Here is a 19,720-nt window from a genome sequence, read left to right as displayed (position 1 = left end):
TGTTTGGTTGACTCAGAGAGCTTTTGTCTCTCTGAGATTTGCTCTTTCTGATTTTTACCATGACTTTTTTTCTTTTGTTATATGGCCTGTTAAGGTAAGGATTCCACCAGTGGGGTTTGTTTTTAGTGTTAGATCAAGGCTTACTTCTGGTAGGTACAGCAGCTTCAATGCAGCCATTTACATGTTTGTACAGAGTTTCTACAAATAAGTCTGCATAGGTAGTTGCGTTCTCAAGGTTTGGGGGAGCCTTGAATTTTGACAGACTCTCACTTAATAGGATGCAGTTTGGTTTAGTATAGTTCCTAACTGCTAGAGGTTTAGTTGGGTTTTCCAAGTTGAATTTTATTTTGAGTGAGACAGCTTTGTGGTCCAACTTCACCAATGAGGACATGACATGAACGGGGTGCAATGCTGTCCCATGTCAGTGAGTACTAGGTCCAGTACATTTGATTCTCTGGTTGGAGAGTACACTATCTGGTCCAGAGTGCTTGTGTTGATAAAGTCAAGGAAATGCTCTGCCTGTGAGCTAGAGGCAGTGTACATTTCCCATTCTATAGAGGGGTAGTTAAAATCTCCCATGAATAGGATATTTGGTTAGATGGTAAGCACCACTAGTGGGTCTAAGTAAAGGTTGTGAGCTTTGTGGATCATAGAGGGTGACCTGTAGCTGGCCAGCACATAACAGGGAACCTTGTCTATGGAGACTTCAACGTGGATGAACTTCAGGAAATCATCCCGTTTAACCAACCTAAAGTTTTATTTGCTGTTAACATAGATTGATAGACCTCCAACTTTAGTCCCTGTTTTTGTTGCTGTTAGTCTAAATATGTGTAAGGCACTGTAGCCTTCCACTGCCAGAGTACTTTCTGCAGCTTTAAATCAAGTCTTTGTAACAGCAGAGATGTCTACATTTTCCAGTGGGAGGAGAGCATGTAGGGTGTGGAATTTCTTGTTTAGGCTCCTAGCATTCGGCAGTAGCACCTTAAGGTTGCTTTGAGTATTTTTTTTTTTTTTTTTTTTTTTGCTATGTCAGTAGTTTTGTCAATTTGGCATTGCTAAAAAAAAGGCTGTAAGGGAATAGAAAAAGCTTTAGCCAATATCCTAAAGCCCAGGGAGCACAGGTGCAGACCATCTCAGTAAAAGAGAGAGAAGCTGCTTTAGCTGTGTGGTTTCTTGTGTGAGTTTATAATGAGCCTAAAGTTTTACTTTGGTCTTATTTAATACATTTTAACTTCGGTTCAGTATAATGTGGCATGCCCTAATAATGTCTTTGTTACATATTTAGTGGTCTGCCTTTTTAAAGTCAGAATCAAAGGTTTGACATACTAAGTTTGTAAACAACTTCAAAAGTGTATTGCTACTAGTCCAAGCTGCAATTGCTGCAAACTCTGGTTAACTAACAAAAGAAAACATAATTAACTTTAAAACCTTGTTTCTAAATTTTAGCTCTTAATCAGACACACACACACACGCACGCACACACACCTAGCAGTGCCTCAAAACAGCATATGTGTGGACTACAGAAGAGATATGTGGTAAAGCCAGGTATGTAAGGTACATAAGGAAAGCTACTGGTGGAATGCAGAAGTCCAGGAAATCATCAAAAAGAAGAGGACGTGCAGGAAAAAGTGGGAGATAGAAAAGACAGACCAGGCTAAGAAGGAATACTGGTTGGCTAACAAAGAGGCTAAGAGAGAAATTGCAATAGCAAAGAGCAAGGCATCACAGGCATTCTACAATAAGTCAGTAGATGCCACAAAGAAACTATATCAGGTTGCAAGGCAAAGACAGAAAGATAAAGAAGATAGTCAGATATGTTTCATAAGTAATACCAAGAACAACCTGCTCATTAGTCCACAGGACATCAAAGGCAGATGGAAGTATTTCCAGTAGCTTCTGAATGAAGAAAACCTCACAGAAGCTGCACTGCCCCAGACACAGCCAACAATGAGAGAAGAGAGGAGCCTACCCTAGAAGAAGAATGAACAGCTCTAAGAAAAATGAGGTAAGGGAAGGCAGCAGGCTTCGATGAGGTCACAGCAGATATGATACAGATGCTGGGTGAGATAGTAGAGAAATTGCTTCTGAGAGTACTGTCAGCAGTTTGAAGAGAAAGGCGTATCTCAGATGACTGGTGAATAACCATACTAGTGCCAGTGCTCAAGAACAAAGGAAACATTCACAACTGCGGGCAATACAGAAGTATCAAACTCAAGTATGAACAGTGTTCAGTCTCACAATGCGGTTCTCAGTGGGAGTGGGTGTGCACCAGGGTTCAGCTCTGAGCCCACTGCTGTTGGGTCTATATCACATTATCGAAATTCCAAAATGTTGAACACCATAAGCTCGACCTTGGAATCTCGAAATGCGATATACTCGAATGCTCAGAACAGCAAATATTTTCCAAGGGAAAAAATTTGCTGTTCCGAGAATACACACACACAGCACAAGCACACCAAAATACATAATCCACACATACACACTTCACAGAACCCTACACTAAACCATAAATACACTACTAGCTATTCACTTACCTTAACCCAACCCTAACCCTAAGGTCCCTAACTAATGCACACTTACCTTACCCGCTCCCTAACTCTAAGGCCCCTAACTATCGCACACTCACCTTACCTGCTCCCTAACCCTAAGGTCCCTAACTATCTCACACTCACCTTACCCACTTCCTAACCCTAAGGTCCCTAACTATCACACACTCACCTTACCCGCTCCCTATCCCTAAGGTCCCTAACTATCATACACTCACCTTACCTCGGTCCATTCGCACACTTACCTTAACCCAGTCTGTCACCTTCGCACCACAGTCAAGGAAATAGCGAAGCCACAGAAACAGCCCACTGAATACTTTCCATAGGAAAATATTCGGTGTTCTGCAGCTTCACTATTTCAAGCGTTCACTGAATAGGGGTCGATATTATAACATTCAAAGTTTTAAGACTTCGATGTTATAATATAGACCCCTGCTGTTAATACATGTTATGAAATAAATAAGTGAACAGGTCAGAGGGGACAGATCACAAAGTTGTTGCATGCAAATGATGTGGCAGTACAGGCAGACTCTGAGCAAGAACATCAGCAAATGATAGGGGAATGGAGTGCAAAACTGAAGGCACATGGGATGACAATAAGTGCAGGTAAGATAGTTGTAATAACAGCAAATGGAGGAAATCAGAAGAAGTTAAAAAGTGAGACAGCAGGGAAAATAGTGGAACAGGTTATCAGCTTCAAGTATCTGGTAGGGGGTGGTTGAGGAGAAGGGAAGTCTGAATGAGGAGGTCAAAGCCAGAATCAGAGGGGCTGCAGTGAATAGGCACAGAGTGTCAGGTATAGTATGTGACAGAAGAATACTAAAGAAGCTGAAAAGTAAAGTGAATAAAATAGTGGTGCAACCAGTACTACTGTATGGTATAGAATCCTTAGCAGTAAAGGAAGCTAGAGGTGATGGAGATGAAGTGCCTGAGATGGGAGGTAGAATGTACACTGTAGGGCACATGAAGAAATGAGGACATAAGAGCAGAAGCCAAAGTAGCTGCAGTTGTAGAAAAGGTCAAAGAGAACAGATTTCCATGGTTTGGGCACGTGCATAAAAGCAGAAGCCAATCTGGTGAAGCAAATCTGGCAAAAGTCAGAAAGAAGGCAAGAGGAAACAAGTCTATACAGCAAAGAGGTGGATAGACTGTGTAAGGGAAGACCTGTGACAGGCAGGCAAGAGTGTCAAAGAAGGCAGGAAAGTGGCATGGAATAGAGAGAGAGAGATGGCAACAGTTGACACAACACCTTGACACCCATGTAGAAAATGAGGAAAGGGGGTTGTTGATGATGACTATATATATATATATATATATATATATATATATATATATATATATATATATATATATATATATATATATATATATATATATATATATATATATATATATATATACATACACACCTCACCATATTACATGTTCATATGGTTAATACTTAAACAATTTCAGTAAGCATTGTAGTGTTTGGTCATATGATTACTACTTCACCATATATATAATCTCATATTAACTTTTGAAATGATTAATACTTCATCATTCTATGCAGTGTTCAATCATTTCAATAAACATCATTTTCCATGCATATATTTGCAAGAAAGATTGTTTCATCTCATGGATAATGCTTCACCTTATGACAAATCACATTTAATGGTAACATTTTCATATTGTTAAAATATTCTGTAATATTTAAACATTTCACTTTTCATCTTAATTGTTGATATAGTAAAAATACATTTGTGGTTAATAAAACTTTACCATATTCTGATATTTGAAAATTTTCAAAAAAGTGTCATATTCAGTCATACTTCCGAGTCTCCCCTATCCCTATTTAAATGCAACTTGAACCTGTAGATGGATAATCAGAAATTCACCCCTAGTCTGGTTTCTATGTCTCTGATGGACAGAGGCAGTCAGCGAATCATCCACTGTAAATCAAATATAAATCAAATTTGTGAGTCACATTCGGGTCACATGGCTAGACTTTTATGGGCCCTAGTAGTCATTAGCCTAGTATATACTTATAAACCTATACAACTAGACATAACTCTCATCCAATTCAAATCTAATATAAACATTTTCATGTAATTAATACTTCACCATATAGTACCTAAACCAACACAATGGGTTGTGTCTCAGACATTAATACAGGCATTCATTCAAAAATTGGTGTTTATTCTGCACTGTTTGTAAAATACAAAGCAATCGTTTTCAGATACCCCAAATAAAATGTTTCCATTTCAATAATATGTTGGATGAATACTCAGCAAACACAAATACACTGTATGTATGTGAACAGTGCATGAGGTGCAAAGAGTGACCACAGTCGCTGGGGAAGCAAAGCTGAACAACCTCAGGAGGTTGAGGTTGAATTGTCTAGTCCAAAGGAGCTCACCATCAGATGGCAGGCATGGCCTACCAAACATTGTTCTGCATGATGCCATGGTGACCATGCCAAGGAGACACAGCCATAGATGTCCACAGATAACACACACAGACAATGAACATCCAGGGCATTGATCTAACATGACAAAGGACAGCCACTATTAAATGACAACTAACAGCCTGTTAGATACATTCCAGTGGTGTGACAGGCATAACTGGTACTGACAGGAGTATCTGAATGGACAATGAAAAAGTATGGCTTGTCATTTTTAGCATGGCACTGCGTATGAATGGCAAAGATAAGGCCAAAGGGCATGGCACTATAGAAGAAGAAACAATCAGGTCCAAAGTAAGTAAAGGCACCTAGAATGGTGGTGTAATACCCACGGCTAAGAATCCCTGGAGATACAATGGATTTTAGAATAGGTCAACCTGCATTGACAAGGTATGTGACACCTAATACAAGACAATGCTGCATGTAATGGTTAAACTAATTAACAGCAATGCAAGAATGGACAACAAATCAGGTCTGTAACAGATATACAGCTGTAACATTAATATCATATGTCTACCCCGATGCCTGAACAGACTTGCTTGGCACTTCTAGCAAATCAGCCTATTATCCTCAATCTTACCATGTGCTGAAAAACAGAAACAGAAAGACATCCATGATCCATTAGTCCTGCACATGGCTAAACACTTATGTCCACCCAAATACAGTAACCACCTGTCGGCCAAGAAGGTTAGAGTGATGCCTCTTTAGGGCACTGAATCCATGCCATCGCCACTCACTAGAGTGGGTGATACCCATGACATCACTCACAGCCCTGGCAAGGCAGTGCCAGGCATCCAGTTTTTACCGGGAACCCACGTAGGAGTCCCCCAGCAGGTAATCCCAGTGATCACTATTAAGGAGGTTCAGAAAGATTTCTGTCACACAGCAGCCATCCCACACTCAGCACCTTTAGAAGCCATGATCATTTAACAGCTTGCAGCCTTAAAGAAAATGGTAGAAGGTTTGCATCAATGCACATTACGGGCATCATGTGACATGCATCAGTAGGCAACAGGGCAGCATGATGCAGGCCAATGCCATCATATAGTCACATGTTACAAAACATTCTGTCAGTCTGGTATGGTGACATGCACTGACCTAAAGATATGGACCTCATAAAACACATATTAGTGTCCATGCTTGTGACACAGCACCCCTGGGGCTGCAAGCTTATTTAGACATTTGGGTCCCCACTGAGGTCATGGGCATACATGCGCATGTACAGTAAAGTTCACAGTCTTTTTGTGCACAAGTAGACATGAGCCTCATTGAGCAGTCTAAGGTTCATATGCAGTGTATTAAAATGTAATTCTGTGATATTTGCCCTAAATTGCATAATTTGCATAACTGCTATACTTGGAGACTCAGAAATGCATGATAGAAACAGATACAGGTATTACAATTCTCATTGTGCTGTTGAATTTTAATAGAATAGCTGAAGTAATTATTAATGGGTACATACCTTTCAATCTCTCAGCTCAAAAAATATGGACAAAGCTAAAAAAAAGGGGGACAGAGGTCCAAAAATAGGGACAGATTTAAAATATTGCTCCTATAAACTTAAAAAGTTTCTAGAATAGCAGCTTTTACATTATTATGTATTCTCTGAAGGATATGAAGTATGAAACTCAAGTGTCTGTCATCATTTATTATTATTTAGTGACTTCAATTTTAAGTGATTTGCCAGACAATCACAAATTTTATGAGGAATAGACCAAAAAATGTTAGGCAAAAATCTGTACAGTTGAGAGGTATGAGTGGGTATTTCTTTCACTCTACAGAGGAATTCTACAGCTCCTGTGAGAAGGATAAACAACCTAGTGGCAAGTAGATGGAATCAATGGATAACAGTAATACTCTTTTGTTGTTGTTAGAAGGAGGTTTTCTACATCTACCCTCCCAGCAGGAGGTGGGAAACATGGAGCTTTGTGGTGGAGTTCTGCATTACATAACCACAATGATCTACAGATTACAGGAGGATACAGGCCACTGGCAGGTAGGAATACTTACTGGTTAAATATTTGACTTTTTTAGCAAGGGCTCCATAGCAACCTGTTGACAGGTATGTGAGAAGCACAGGGAGGTTTGCAGTGATGGATATGTAACAATAGGATTCAAGTGCAGGCAGCAGTAGCCCATCAAGGTATTGGCAGTGGGTCTGTGTAAGGTGCACTTTGATCACTCTTATACAGTACAGACATAGATGACTATGTTGTGATGGTCACTGTGCCCTAAATTGCATAATTTGCATATCTGCTACACTTGGAGACTCGGAAATCCATGTATAGCTCTGCAATCGTGGGACTCCACGCATATCTACTGACCTCACAAGATACAAACATAGTGAAAGTTTTGAAACATGAGGAGAATAAATCTAAGATGACTTCTCTGCTTAATTTAGCAGAAGCATATTGACATCAGGCAGGAATGGAAATCAAACCAGAAGTAGATAAAAACCAAGCAGCAACTGAATGTGCCAAAAAACAAAAGAAAGAATATAAGTTGAAGGACCAGATGAGAAAGCACGAAATGTGGAAAAAACATAAATACAGTTGCAAGTATAGAAAACTTCTGGAAGAGACTCTTGTTGATCAGGAACGAATGCAGGAATGGTTAAGGAGAGGCAAATTCAAACCAAGAAATGAAAGGTTAATATTGCCAGCCCAAGATAGTGGGCTATGTACACAGTGGTTTACAAAGACCATTGAACATCTGAGAGAAAGAGACAAGTGTAGGTTTTGTAAAACCGAATGGAAACAGTCACACACCTTGTTGCTGGTTGTGACACACTAATGGCAGAAGGACTGTATACTGAAAGGCATAATAATGTGGCGAGACTGTTGCACTGGGGATTGTGCAAAGATTATGGTATCAAAGTGGCTGAAAAACACTGGAAACATGAGCCACGAGGCATCATAGAAAATTATTATGTTTATATCACATGGGATCACCCACTACCAACAGTTTAAAAGATAGATACTAGAAAAGCAGATATAGTGGTCCAGAAAAAGAAGACAAAATTAGCATTGATCATTGAAATCGCCACACCCAGTGACTATAGTGTCTTGAGTACAGAGAGTCATAAAATACCAGGATCTGCAGGCAGAAATGAGAGCAATGTGGAAGAAAGATACGCAGACAGTTCCAATAGTAGTAGGAGCAGCGGGTCTTATGAAAAGAATTTACAGTCATATTTAGATATGTTACCCATTTATGTAACCCTGTATGGATTGCAGGAGTCATTACTGGGCACATTGCGGGTGCTGCAAAGAGCACTTTTGGCTGACATCAAAGATTGAAACAATACTAATTTCATGAACTTTAATCATACTTTGACTTAGGAATGGGGTCCATTCCCATCATGATATTAGAAACCCAAAAGATTTGGAGAAATTAGAAAAATGCACATGTAGAATAGTTATGGAATGTGGTCAGCAGGGTGAGGTAGGAACAATGCATACATTAATAGATATGAGGCAGTGGTGGACCTGTGTAGCACATGATAGCCATACTGTATAAGGCACAGGTTCACATAGGCTGTTGAAGAGGTGCAAGTCGCAACACAAACATTCCAACCTATACCACTGGGATGCTTCAGGGACTTCTGTTGTAATATCAGGGTATGGTAGGGCTGGACTTTTATGGTACTGCAGCCCCTAATATGAGGCATACTACAATTGTTGTTGTAGTTACTGTTATATATGTGATGTGTCCACACACTCTCCATTGCTATACATCTGGTTTTGCAGGTTGTGACATGTGCCTAAGGAGAGGAAGCACCTAGAGAAGTTCTCCCAATCAGATATGGAAGTGCTGATGCAATCCATCTGTGAGCATTGATGGTGAATACTGGAAACAGAAAGGAGCAACCAGGCCTTCCATGACTGTGGGTAGCATGAGCTGGTGGCTGAAATTAATCCTGCTGGTGGCCACAACAGAGCAGCCCAAGATAATCCTGCATGGCCATCAGAGGTTCTACCACACTGCATGGAAGAGGATGGCCATGGGTAATGGTCTGCCATTACAGGCCACCCTAACCACCACAGAGGAGTTTCTGTTGCCCCTGTCTGGGAAGAAAAAAAGGATTTTAATACCTCATAGAGGGATAGATGGGGTGCCAAACTGGATGCACAATCCTGGATCTCTGCTGGAGATATACCAGTCTGGTATTACCTTATGTCAGTAGCATGGTTTAGGGGCATGCATAAGTTGCAAGCTTAGAGATGCTCAGCACTGCCATATCTCCTGTACAGCACATATGAGATGCAGACACAAAGGAATACCATGCAAGGTATATTTGTTTACATTCTTTACACAGGTACAATCAATACTGTTGGTGCACAACAGGGTTGTGGATTTGCCATATATTAGTAATGTTACATGCATGTGTATACATGTTGCTTTTCAAGGGTACTATGGTTATGGTGTCTCCACCACGAAACAGAGCATGCCTTATGCCACAACAGACACTGATGGTGATGTTGCCCTTATGCTAGTACAGTCAGAAAGCATAGTGCTGCTGTCAACAACAGTAATCATGGAGAGCAAAATACCGCTCACATCCAGAGACACAAGTTTCATCTGTGGATCCCACCACCATCTCTCCACAGCCCATGGAATTGAAGTCATGTCCAGCACCCCTACATAGGGAGTACCCTTGCCCTCTGTTTGTGCACTTGAAGTGGGTGATGCTGCCTCGAAAAAATGTGGGAACAGGGGTTAAGCCAGGAGCCATCACCACCATGCCACCTGGTTATTAGTTAACAAGAGTGCCACAATGGGCATTACTCAAGGGATGTACATACAGTCATCCAGGTACTGGCGGTTGCCACTAGTTCCATGGTAGTGATGATTGGTGTAATGTGCAGCCTGCATGAATATACAAGTGAAGACCATGAATACATGGCCAACTCATTGGTGTGTTGGACAGCCACCTGGCTAACTTCACTGTCACCCTGGGTCCTTCATGCTGCATGACCAAAGGTTGATGCCCTTCCTGTAGCTGCCAATAATCTGCCTCTAGTGTGAGTAGACCCTAGAGGGCAGGCAGGTCATGTTCACGTACTGCTACCTTTGCCATACCACACACTGGTTGTGTGCCTGGTGAAGCATGGCATGACCAAATGGGCTGACTTGGAGTCTATAGCAGTTAGGCACATGCTATGGACAGGTGGTCACAGTCTCAGGTTCTCTGCCATCATTGCTAGGTATGCTGGCATCAGTGCCATTCCTAGGAAGGTACAGACTCATGGCTGGAAATGTTCATGGTCTGCATCCGTCCTGCCTGAGATCCCATAACACCTATCTCACACACACACACACACACACACACACACACACACACACACACACACACACACACACACACACACAATGCATGCACCAGAGCAATGTCCTCAGGCACACTCTCTGAACATATACCCAGTACTGATGGGTACCTGCCCCTCACAAAGCACTACACCTCCTCTACGAGTATATTCAACTCCTCCTATATTCAACTCCTCCCAATTCTCTGGTCATATCACACATGCCCTTTCATGTTTTTAGATTGCTGATTCCTATCATTGTACCTCTCCCCACCTAACCATATGGTGATTACTGTGCCCTGCCCTCACAGTTTTGTTTTATGGGCAAAAGCTGTCTGATTCAGATGCACTGTACAGCATAACTTAGGTGTAGTATTGCATGCATCCTCTTAATCTTTTTTTTGTACCTAATCTGGCCCACAGTTGTGGAACAGACATCACCTCTGCCAGTGCTGATGTGTATTGCACTTGCCTTTGTCTTCCGTGGTCTTGGCCTTGTAACTGGCTCCACCAATGTCTCCTCATCTAGCACTTCTTCTGCCACTGGCTGTGTATAGTTGGCAATCCCCTGATCTAGCTGTCTGCTTATAATCATTTTATGTAGAACTGCAGACAACAAATTATGTTGCTGCAGGTTTCCAGACAGAAATTTGTCATAGGTTTATTTTTGGACTTAACATGTAATAAGGAATTGTCATGTAGTCTCCAGGAATTAAAGTATATTAAGCAAAGTGACTTCAAATAATAATTTAATATGAATGCTCTTAAAAAGGCAAACATATAGATACACATTGCCTCTTCCCCCACCACTCACAACACAAAGGCACATAACATATTCACAAACACACACACCCACCCTTTTTCTCTGTTGTTCAGTGATAAATTAAATTTTTTTATGCCGTGACACCCCTGCACTGGCCCAGTAATCAAGGAACTTCAATCGTCACCACTAGCACCAGTGAGGGACATATACATTGAGAGGATGACAAGTACACACACAGTAAAGTACAGTTTCCCTTAAGAGCACATAGAGATCACAGTCAGTCTGGGGCTGGTTTCCCCCTCTTTCTCCAGATCCCAAATAAGACTCCCCACTGGCATAGCTATAGAGTTGAGATCTCAGCTGAGTGGCCAAGCAAAGACCTCCAGCACCCTCTCTGCCAACCAGTGCTTTGTGTCTCTGCCCAAGTAGCTGACACACACACCCTTTGAGATTAGATTGATATACAAACACACACACACACACACACACACACACACACACACACACACACACACACACACACACACACAGGGAAAGGCTGGTACAGGTTTACTAGCTATGCCCCGTTCTGCCCAGACTAAGGTAGTACCAGCTGCCACCAGCCACCCATACTTATCAGCTACTATAAGGCCCTTACCAAAGGGTGCCTAATCTTACTATGTAATGTTACTATTAATCCAAATGGTAAATGTGACCAAGACTTTCAACGCTGTTTAGGAGTGGCCTGTACAGTGTCACCAAATACACATGCAAGTACCCTAAGAGCTTAAATATCTCTAAACAAACCAGCCACAATTCTTCGTCTTCTTCTTTCAGCTTTTCCCGGTTAGGGGTCACCACAGTGGATCACCTGTCCGCTCATGATTGGCAGTGGAATTTTTATGGTGTCGAGTTGCCAGCCCGGCGCCCAACCTTCCACAGAAGGCACACACATGCACACACTCAGACCTAGGGCCAATTTAGAGTGTCCAATCCACCTACAGCATGTCTTTGGGATGTGGGAGGAAACCGGAGCACCCGGAGGAAACCCATGCGACCACAGGGAGGACATGCAGACTCCGCACAGAAGGGACCCCAGCCGAGGATCGAACCGGAGAACCTCTTGCTGTGAGGCAGCAATGCTAACCGCTGCACCACCGTAGCCACCCCCGAAACAAACCAACCACAATTAAAAGGTTTAAATATATTTAATAAATAATAAAAGACCAAGATAATACTCAAACAGCACAGTAACTACAGAGTTCAGAATCACAGGAAATATTTTAAAACATTGCAGGACAGTCTCAAATAAATACAGAAAACTTCTAAACTAATCTTTACTATATTCCTATCTATATCTAAAAGATACTATGCCCTAAATAACTTACTTACAGAGCAAGGCAAATGCAGATGAGAAGTGCTGAATGGATGTTTCTAGATCCATGACAAGATACAAAATGCACAGACTTTCTAATAATCAAAATTACTGCTGGGTTAGCTCAGATGACATCACTCTTTGTCACCTGCCTTCAGTTCCCATGCTAAGAGAAACTAACATCATTTTTAACATCTCTGTATGAGAAGTACATATCTCTCAAACGTTGGCAGAACTTGGAAGTCGTATAACAATAAAACGCTTTTACATTTGAAACCTAGTAATTATTTCTGTTTCAAGACAATAGAAAAAAAACTTCTAGCTCTAGACCTCCTGTCTCCTTACTGCATTAACTAACTTTTATAGCACGTCATAAAACACTTTTAATTTCAACTTATTTTCCTTGAAGTTTTGGAACTTAACTCTGCATGTTCTAGCTTCTGTTATTAAAACATACATTTGCACAGGTATATAGTTTATATACATTTCTGTTCTTTTCTAGTAGGGCACACTGTGGTTACATTCTTAAAGCTCAGTATATAACATATAGTTCTGCACCAATAATTTATTATATACATAACATATAGTTCTCTTACATTTGTAAGACAAGCATATGAATCATATTAATATTCACAAATGACATATGATTATTTACACAATTCCAGATAGCTGGGCTGGCAGTGTCACATTTCTACATAAATCATATTAATATTTTTAAATGACATATAATTATTTATAAAATTCCAGATAGCTGGACTGGCAGTATTTCCCTGGTGTCACATATGCATATTCATAGTTGGCATTTTTCTTTCCTTACAGAAACCAGAAGACAGACCATCCTTTGCTGTTGTTTTACATGAACTTGAGGCAGCATCATAACATGGATTATAACTGGAAGGACAGTATGGTACAGCAGTATAACTTGCAGATGTCTAATCAGAATAGTAGTGGAGACATTTACAGTCAGCATTATACCATATCTCTTGGATCTTCTACAAAATGATGTACCAGGAAAAAAATCCAGAGAATTCCTAAAGTTATACTAAGCTTTAATAGACCAGTTTGTTCTATGCTGCGATAATTAATGGTGTTTTTACTCATTCCATTTGGATGCACTCAGTTACTTACGTCATTAAATGGATCCTTTTTTCAGTGACTTACTTTCCTAATTTGCCATAACTCTGGATGATGGAAGTAGCCCCATTCACACATATAAGTCGTATTAGACTCTGTGGTATCTTGAATAGTAATTTGTGGTACACTCAGACTGTTTTCTGAAAAGAATTTCAGCCTTCTTAAGTCATGAAACGTCAAAGAAGATATAATGGATTCTGTAATTTCTTTGAACTGTCATCTGTATTTTCTGAGGTTATAGTTTATGGATTACTTATATTTTTAATCCTGCCTTCTGCAGCTATATTATTTTTAAAAAATGGGTTCCTTTATCCATTTGAAAGGCCACTGAGAAAGCTTTGTTAGACTCCTGTATTCAGTAGTGTAATAGTTTCTGGACATTTCAGCCTTTTTAAGTCATGACACTGCAGACTCATTGAACTGTTATCTGGAATTGCTAAGAGGTTGTAGATGACAGATCACTTACATTTTTACTTTGCCTTCTGAATCTATATTATCTTTAAAAATGGATTCCCTTATCCTGTCAGATGCCATCAAAGAAAGCCTTGATAAACGCCAGTAATCAGCAGCGCTATAGTTTCATGACATGCATGGACATGTTCTTCTCTACTGTGTAATAAAATGCTAGTGTTTTGATATTTATTTTTCACTATTGATGATGCTTCTAAAGCAACTGTCAGAAAATTCTGGTTCGGCAAATGACTCTTCAACACTGCAGTGGTACACAGGATGGACTAATTGCATTGAAATTTGGAATACTTACACAATGAAACCACATTTCTGTTTCGCTAGTGCTTTACTGAACATAACTTTTATTGTGTGAATATAGTAAATATTCTAGTGTGTGTGTGTGTGTGTGTGTGTGTGTGTGTGTGTGTGTGTGTGTGTGTGTGTGTGTGTGTGTGTGTGTGTGTGTGTGTGTGTGTGAATTAAAAAATGCATTTCCAGGTATATTATCTGGATTATCTTACCTTTTACATATAACAGTCTTTAATCATAAGGCACATGTGAAAATAAAATCACAAATATGTATAAAAGCTTTATTTCAAGGCATATGCATATATGCATAGAAAAGTATATTCAGATTTGCTGTAAGCATTGTGTCAATCTCAGTTGTAATATAACTGCAGTTGTCATATTTGTATTTAACAATAAAAACACACACATACAAAGGATTAAAATAAGAAAATGTCTCACTTGAATTCTGACTATAGCACTCACATTCTGTGTTGCCAAAATGCTGTCCAGGCTCTGAATCAGAAAATATGTCTCTAAAGTTATGAATTCTGACAGAATATTGTGCAAGTTTCATATAAGGAAAACATTACTTTTATGACTGTCAGGGTAATGTAACTCTTGTGCTAACTAAATATGTTGGCTTTTTTGTGTCATCATCACTGCCTATTGCCGATAGAACATCATTAGGACAGTCATATTTCATATTTAATGTAGGCTGTAATTCTTGCACTAATAAACTCTCCAGTCACACAGCATGCAGTGTGTCGGTGCTGAGAGCATGCATGAATGCCACCACATGTGCATTTCTTTTCTTGTGATGGCTGCTCTTATTGGATATTTGAGGAGTTCAGCCCAAAATGTAGCCCCTAGCTTCCACTAGGGAATGAAGGGAATGACTCACCATATAACCGGCTTTACAACAAAGAAGATTAAGCTCTCAGATGCTACATCCTTTCTTCCAAGGAGCTGCCCCTCCAACACCCAGTCTGGTAGTTGGATCTTGGCCGCAGTTAAATGCAGCATGATATCCTACTAGTACACCAGTAAACTGGCAGATCATCATTTGAAAAAAAAAACTACAATCCAATATGCCATATAGTTCTGCCTGTTTTCAGAATGTGGCTTGACTCATGTTAGCATTTATATATATGGAAATGTATTTAAATAAATACAAGTCTGATATAAAAGTCTGACTAATACTACCAAATTGGGATAACATAAAATGGCCCTATATGAAAATAGAAGCGATCAGTCACATGGAATATGAAGTTATTATCATCTCCCAAAGAAGAAATCACCTTCAAGTATTGCTTTCTGATGGCTAGGGCTTTGAAATGGTACTGTATATGATAATATGTATTATGTCATACTGCTGGTTCATTGAATAACCACAAGGGCAAGTGAAGTACTAAACCTGCAGTCCTTAGATGTGTAGTTTTAAGAGTAAAATTGTAACCATTTATAGGAAAACACCGCAAATGTTTGCCTATACAATTTCAGCAATCTTGGCATTTAAAACCACATTAGGCACTGGGTCAATAATGTGCAGTACAACAGGGTAAATAGGAAAATGAAAAGTATCTTAAGCAAGCTTTTGATCGAAGCCCTTGACCTCAACCACTTCTACTTCCTAGCAGTAGAATAACATTGAACAGTTATCTGTCACTTCCAACATTTTATAAAGTGTATCTTATTTCATCTTCTGAGTAAAAAAATCTATTACAGGAAATATACACACACATATGTAAATTGGAAGTTATGGTGTAAATATGCAGAGTAAACTTTGAAAGGCAAACCACAAAGAAGGGAGGGAACGGATGATAGGGAGTAAAGAGGCATTGTTAACATTTTAGATAAAGCATCAAAGAGCACAAGTATAGAACTAAAAAAAATGAAATGCAGATTTTTTTTGTGCCTAAATGATGAATAATATATTAGGGTCACAAGCTGACAATTATGCTTATGGAAAAATGTTAAGATTTTATTTGCTTTTCCACCAAGTTTTTCCTGTTTCAAAATGACTGTTAGACATGTTATGTCAGTTGTAACTCATGTCGGATACACTAATAACCCTTGAAATTACATACCTCAAGCCACAGTTCACACTGCTCTCAAATAACACCTCAGGTATGCATATACTTGAAACATACCCACTTGAGGTTGTTAAGTGCATACATAACATAGTAACAAATCATTTTTCAGGGGTACACTGAAAACCCATATGGGGGGGGCTTCACAGACATTACCTTACCTTATTGTTACATGCCGATTGTTGATCACAAGAGAAAGAACAGTCAGTAACTCACAAAAATAAATTGCCTCATTCTTCCTTCAGGAGAGTGCAGTCTTGGAGAACCTGTAAAACAATACAGCTTGAGTACCAACAATTCACTTCTATATGGAGGGAGCAACAAGCAGTAAAGTCAGAGTAAATAATAGAAGTAACTTCTATTTATCTGTGTATCTGTCTGTCTATATACATACCCACATACATATATATAGACACACACAAGCGCCAGCGCACGGGTCGAGTCAACTATGATTAGCTAAATGAGAACTGGGTTAAATCTTAAGTAATACAAAAACAAAAAAAATATCCTTGTTTCCCATCTTTTCTGACCTAGAGTAGTCCAAATACAGGCTTTGCTGTATTCTGGACTTTTGGAAAGTTCCTGTGTTGCCCATTTCCTTTCTTGGATAAAGGGAGGCTTCTTTGTTCACCAGTGGCAGTGGGGAGCTTAGAGCAGCCTATCTATCCCTGGAGGAGTGTTCCCAGCACAAGAATCTGGTAGTCTATTGGCTGTTTTGGGCCAATTTCTAGCTCTTTCAAGTCCTCCTGTATAAAACCCGCTTTGGCGCGTTTTTGCACTTATTACTACTCAGCCAAGCTCCTAGTGGTCCTGCAGAGTGGTGCTAGCAGCAGAGAGGCTAAAAGAGCGACTGCTAACCTGATAAAGGTGTTTTTTCCTGCTACTACCTGAGCGACTGTCCGATCTAGCTAAACTGCAAGTATTTCTGCATTCTTGAATTGTTTTAAACTGTTTAAAGTTGTTTTTGCACCTGCACTTTTAAAGTTTGTCCTGTTTGTTGCATTTACCTGTTGAGGCTACACACTCAAGTGCACTAGCCTGTGTTACATATTTATTGCATTTTCCTGCTGTTTGTTGCAAAAAAAAAAAAAAAATTATCCTTGTTTCCCGTCTTCCCTGACCTAGAGTAGTCCAAATACAGGCTTTGCTGTATTCTGGACTTTTGGAAAGTTCCTGTGTTGCCCATTTCCTTTCTTGGATAAAGGGAGGCTTCTTTGTTCACCAGTGGCAGTGGGGAGCTTAGAGCAGCCTATCTATCCCTGGAGGAGTGTTCCCAGCACAAGAATCTGGTAGTCTATTGGCCATTTTGGGCCAATTTATAGCTCTTTCAAGTCCCCCCTGTATAAAACCTGCTTTAGCGTGGCTTTGTGCGATTTTCGCATAGCGCAGCATTGGGCAATGCCTCTTAATTGGGTTTAAACCATTCTCGGCTCCACAAAGTCTGCTCTTCACTTTTTCCCTTAAAACTGATCTAGTTCTCATATTAAACACCCTATTCCTACTCTAAAGCCTGGCACTTGCTCACTAAAGCAATTATATAAATCAGCACTAAAAAATTAAAAGCACTACACCCTCACAAACTCCCCTTGAGTACCTTGTTCCCCATTGGCCCTTTTTTCAATTATAAAGGAATTCCCAATACTATTCTAGCATGTCCAAAGGTCAGTTGTCAATCTCCTCTCCGGTCCAGCTGGTGAATCTGGGAATCTTGAGGCAATGTTACAACTGCCTCATGTACACACGACAACCCTCTCCTCCTCCCAAGAAATTCCAACACATGTGAGAGATGCAACCATATAGCCAAACTGGAGGCTAAGCTCTCTCAACTCAGTACTGGTGTAACCAGTCAGGAGGAGAAGGAAACCACACTCACTACAATTCCAGTCTCACATAGACCTACCACGACAGCAAACCAAACACATAAACACACAAAAACATACTCAGAAGCTCTAAATAAAAATCTGCCTAAGCAACAGAGACCTCCAAAGCAGACACCCAAGCAACCGCTACCCCAAAACAAAACACGTGCAACACATAGCTCACAAAGCCAGTGTGCCGAACAGTCACATCCCTTAAGGCTAAACAACACACCTGATACACTTGTAATAGGTGACTCTATCGTCAGGCACACTGATGTCCCACTCACCAGGCTGAACAAGGAGAAGGTCACGGTGAGCTGCCTGTCGGGCGCTAGGGTCCGCCAGATAACACAAGCACTCAGGTCACTCCAAAGCAAGTACAAATATGACTCAGCCATTGTCCATGCTGGTGTGAATGACCTGAGACATACCTCCCTGGACTACATGAAAAGAGACATAGAGGAGCTCTCTGAGCATGTAGCCCAGGCCTGTATGACCCTGACCTTCAGTAGCATCTTACCCTCACCAAGAATGATGCCACAACATGAAGACAAGATGATCAATTTCAACAATTGGCTTAAGTATTGGTGTCATTCAAAGGGGATCCAATGCCTGTCAGCCTGGGATGACATGCTCGACAAGCCACGATGCTTCGCTAGGGACGGCTTGCACCTGTCACCCCTTGGCTTTCGGATATTGGCAAAGGCTCTTGCCACCCCCATAGTGCCTTTTTTAGGCAAGGCTCAAAAGACAAACCCACCTCCATAGGTATCACAAGGGATAAGAAACTAAGAGTAATGCTACTCAATGCCAGAAGTCTAAACCTCAAGATGCACACACTCAAAACTCTCCTTAGCATGGAGAACATTGATATCTGTGCAGTAACAGAAACCTGGTTCAAGGCTCCCAAGAGCAGCCCAGCACTACCAGGTTATACCTCATACCATGTATTTTGGCCCCAAAACTTGGACCGAACCACAAAAGGAGGGGGAGTATCAATATTCGTCAAAGATACCCACACCTCCAGGTTGGTGGCACAGCACGAAGCATCAGAGACTATCCATGTGCAACTAACAGTGGGTAAAACTGCCTTCCAGTTTATAGCCTGCTACAGACCACCCTCCCAAACCCAGGAACCCCACTCAGCCTTCCTGAGAACACTGGAAAATATGAAGGTCTCTCCAAACACCATTATATTGGGCGAATTCAACTACCCAAACATAGACTGGGAGCATTACTCTAGCTCCAACACCCTAGCCCAAAGGTTCCTAGAATTTATAAACTCAAATGCTATGGAACAACTTGTTACCACTCCCACAAAAGGGGAAAACATACTGGACCTGATCATCATCAACATGGGGACTCTATGCTCCAGACCAGAAGTGTATCCCTCACTGGTAAGATCAGACCATCAACTAATCTCACTAGATATTCACATACCGACCCCAGCCCCTGCCCAGAAAACCACAGTGAAAAACTTCTCTAAA

The 19,720-nt window shown here is 40.6% G+C and overlaps 1 protein-coding gene across 1 annotated transcript in view; it reads left to right on the top strand.

The window, feature by feature from the left end:
* ITK (IL2 inducible T cell kinase) overlaps positions 1-14,417 on the top strand; it is a 1,334,312-nt gene extending 1,319,895 nt beyond the window's left edge. Inside the window, exon 17 of the mRNA XM_044069337.1 lies at positions 13,232-14,417. Within this exon, the coding sequence (XP_043925272.1) occupies positions 13,232-13,291 (60 nt within the window). The 3' untranslated portion in view covers positions 13,292-14,417. The remainder of the gene's footprint in view (positions 1-13,231) is intronic.
* The last annotated feature ends 5,303 nt before the right edge of the window (positions 14,418-19,720 follow it).

Source organism: Protopterus annectens, chromosome 4.part0 (assembly GCF_019279795.1).
Source record: "Protopterus annectens isolate FY-2018-M chromosome 4.part0, PAN1.0, whole genome shotgun sequence".
NCBI lineage: Eukaryota > Metazoa > Chordata > Ceratodontiformes > Protopteridae > Protopterus > Protopterus annectens.
This window is presented reverse-complemented; position numbering and strand designations above follow the sequence as displayed.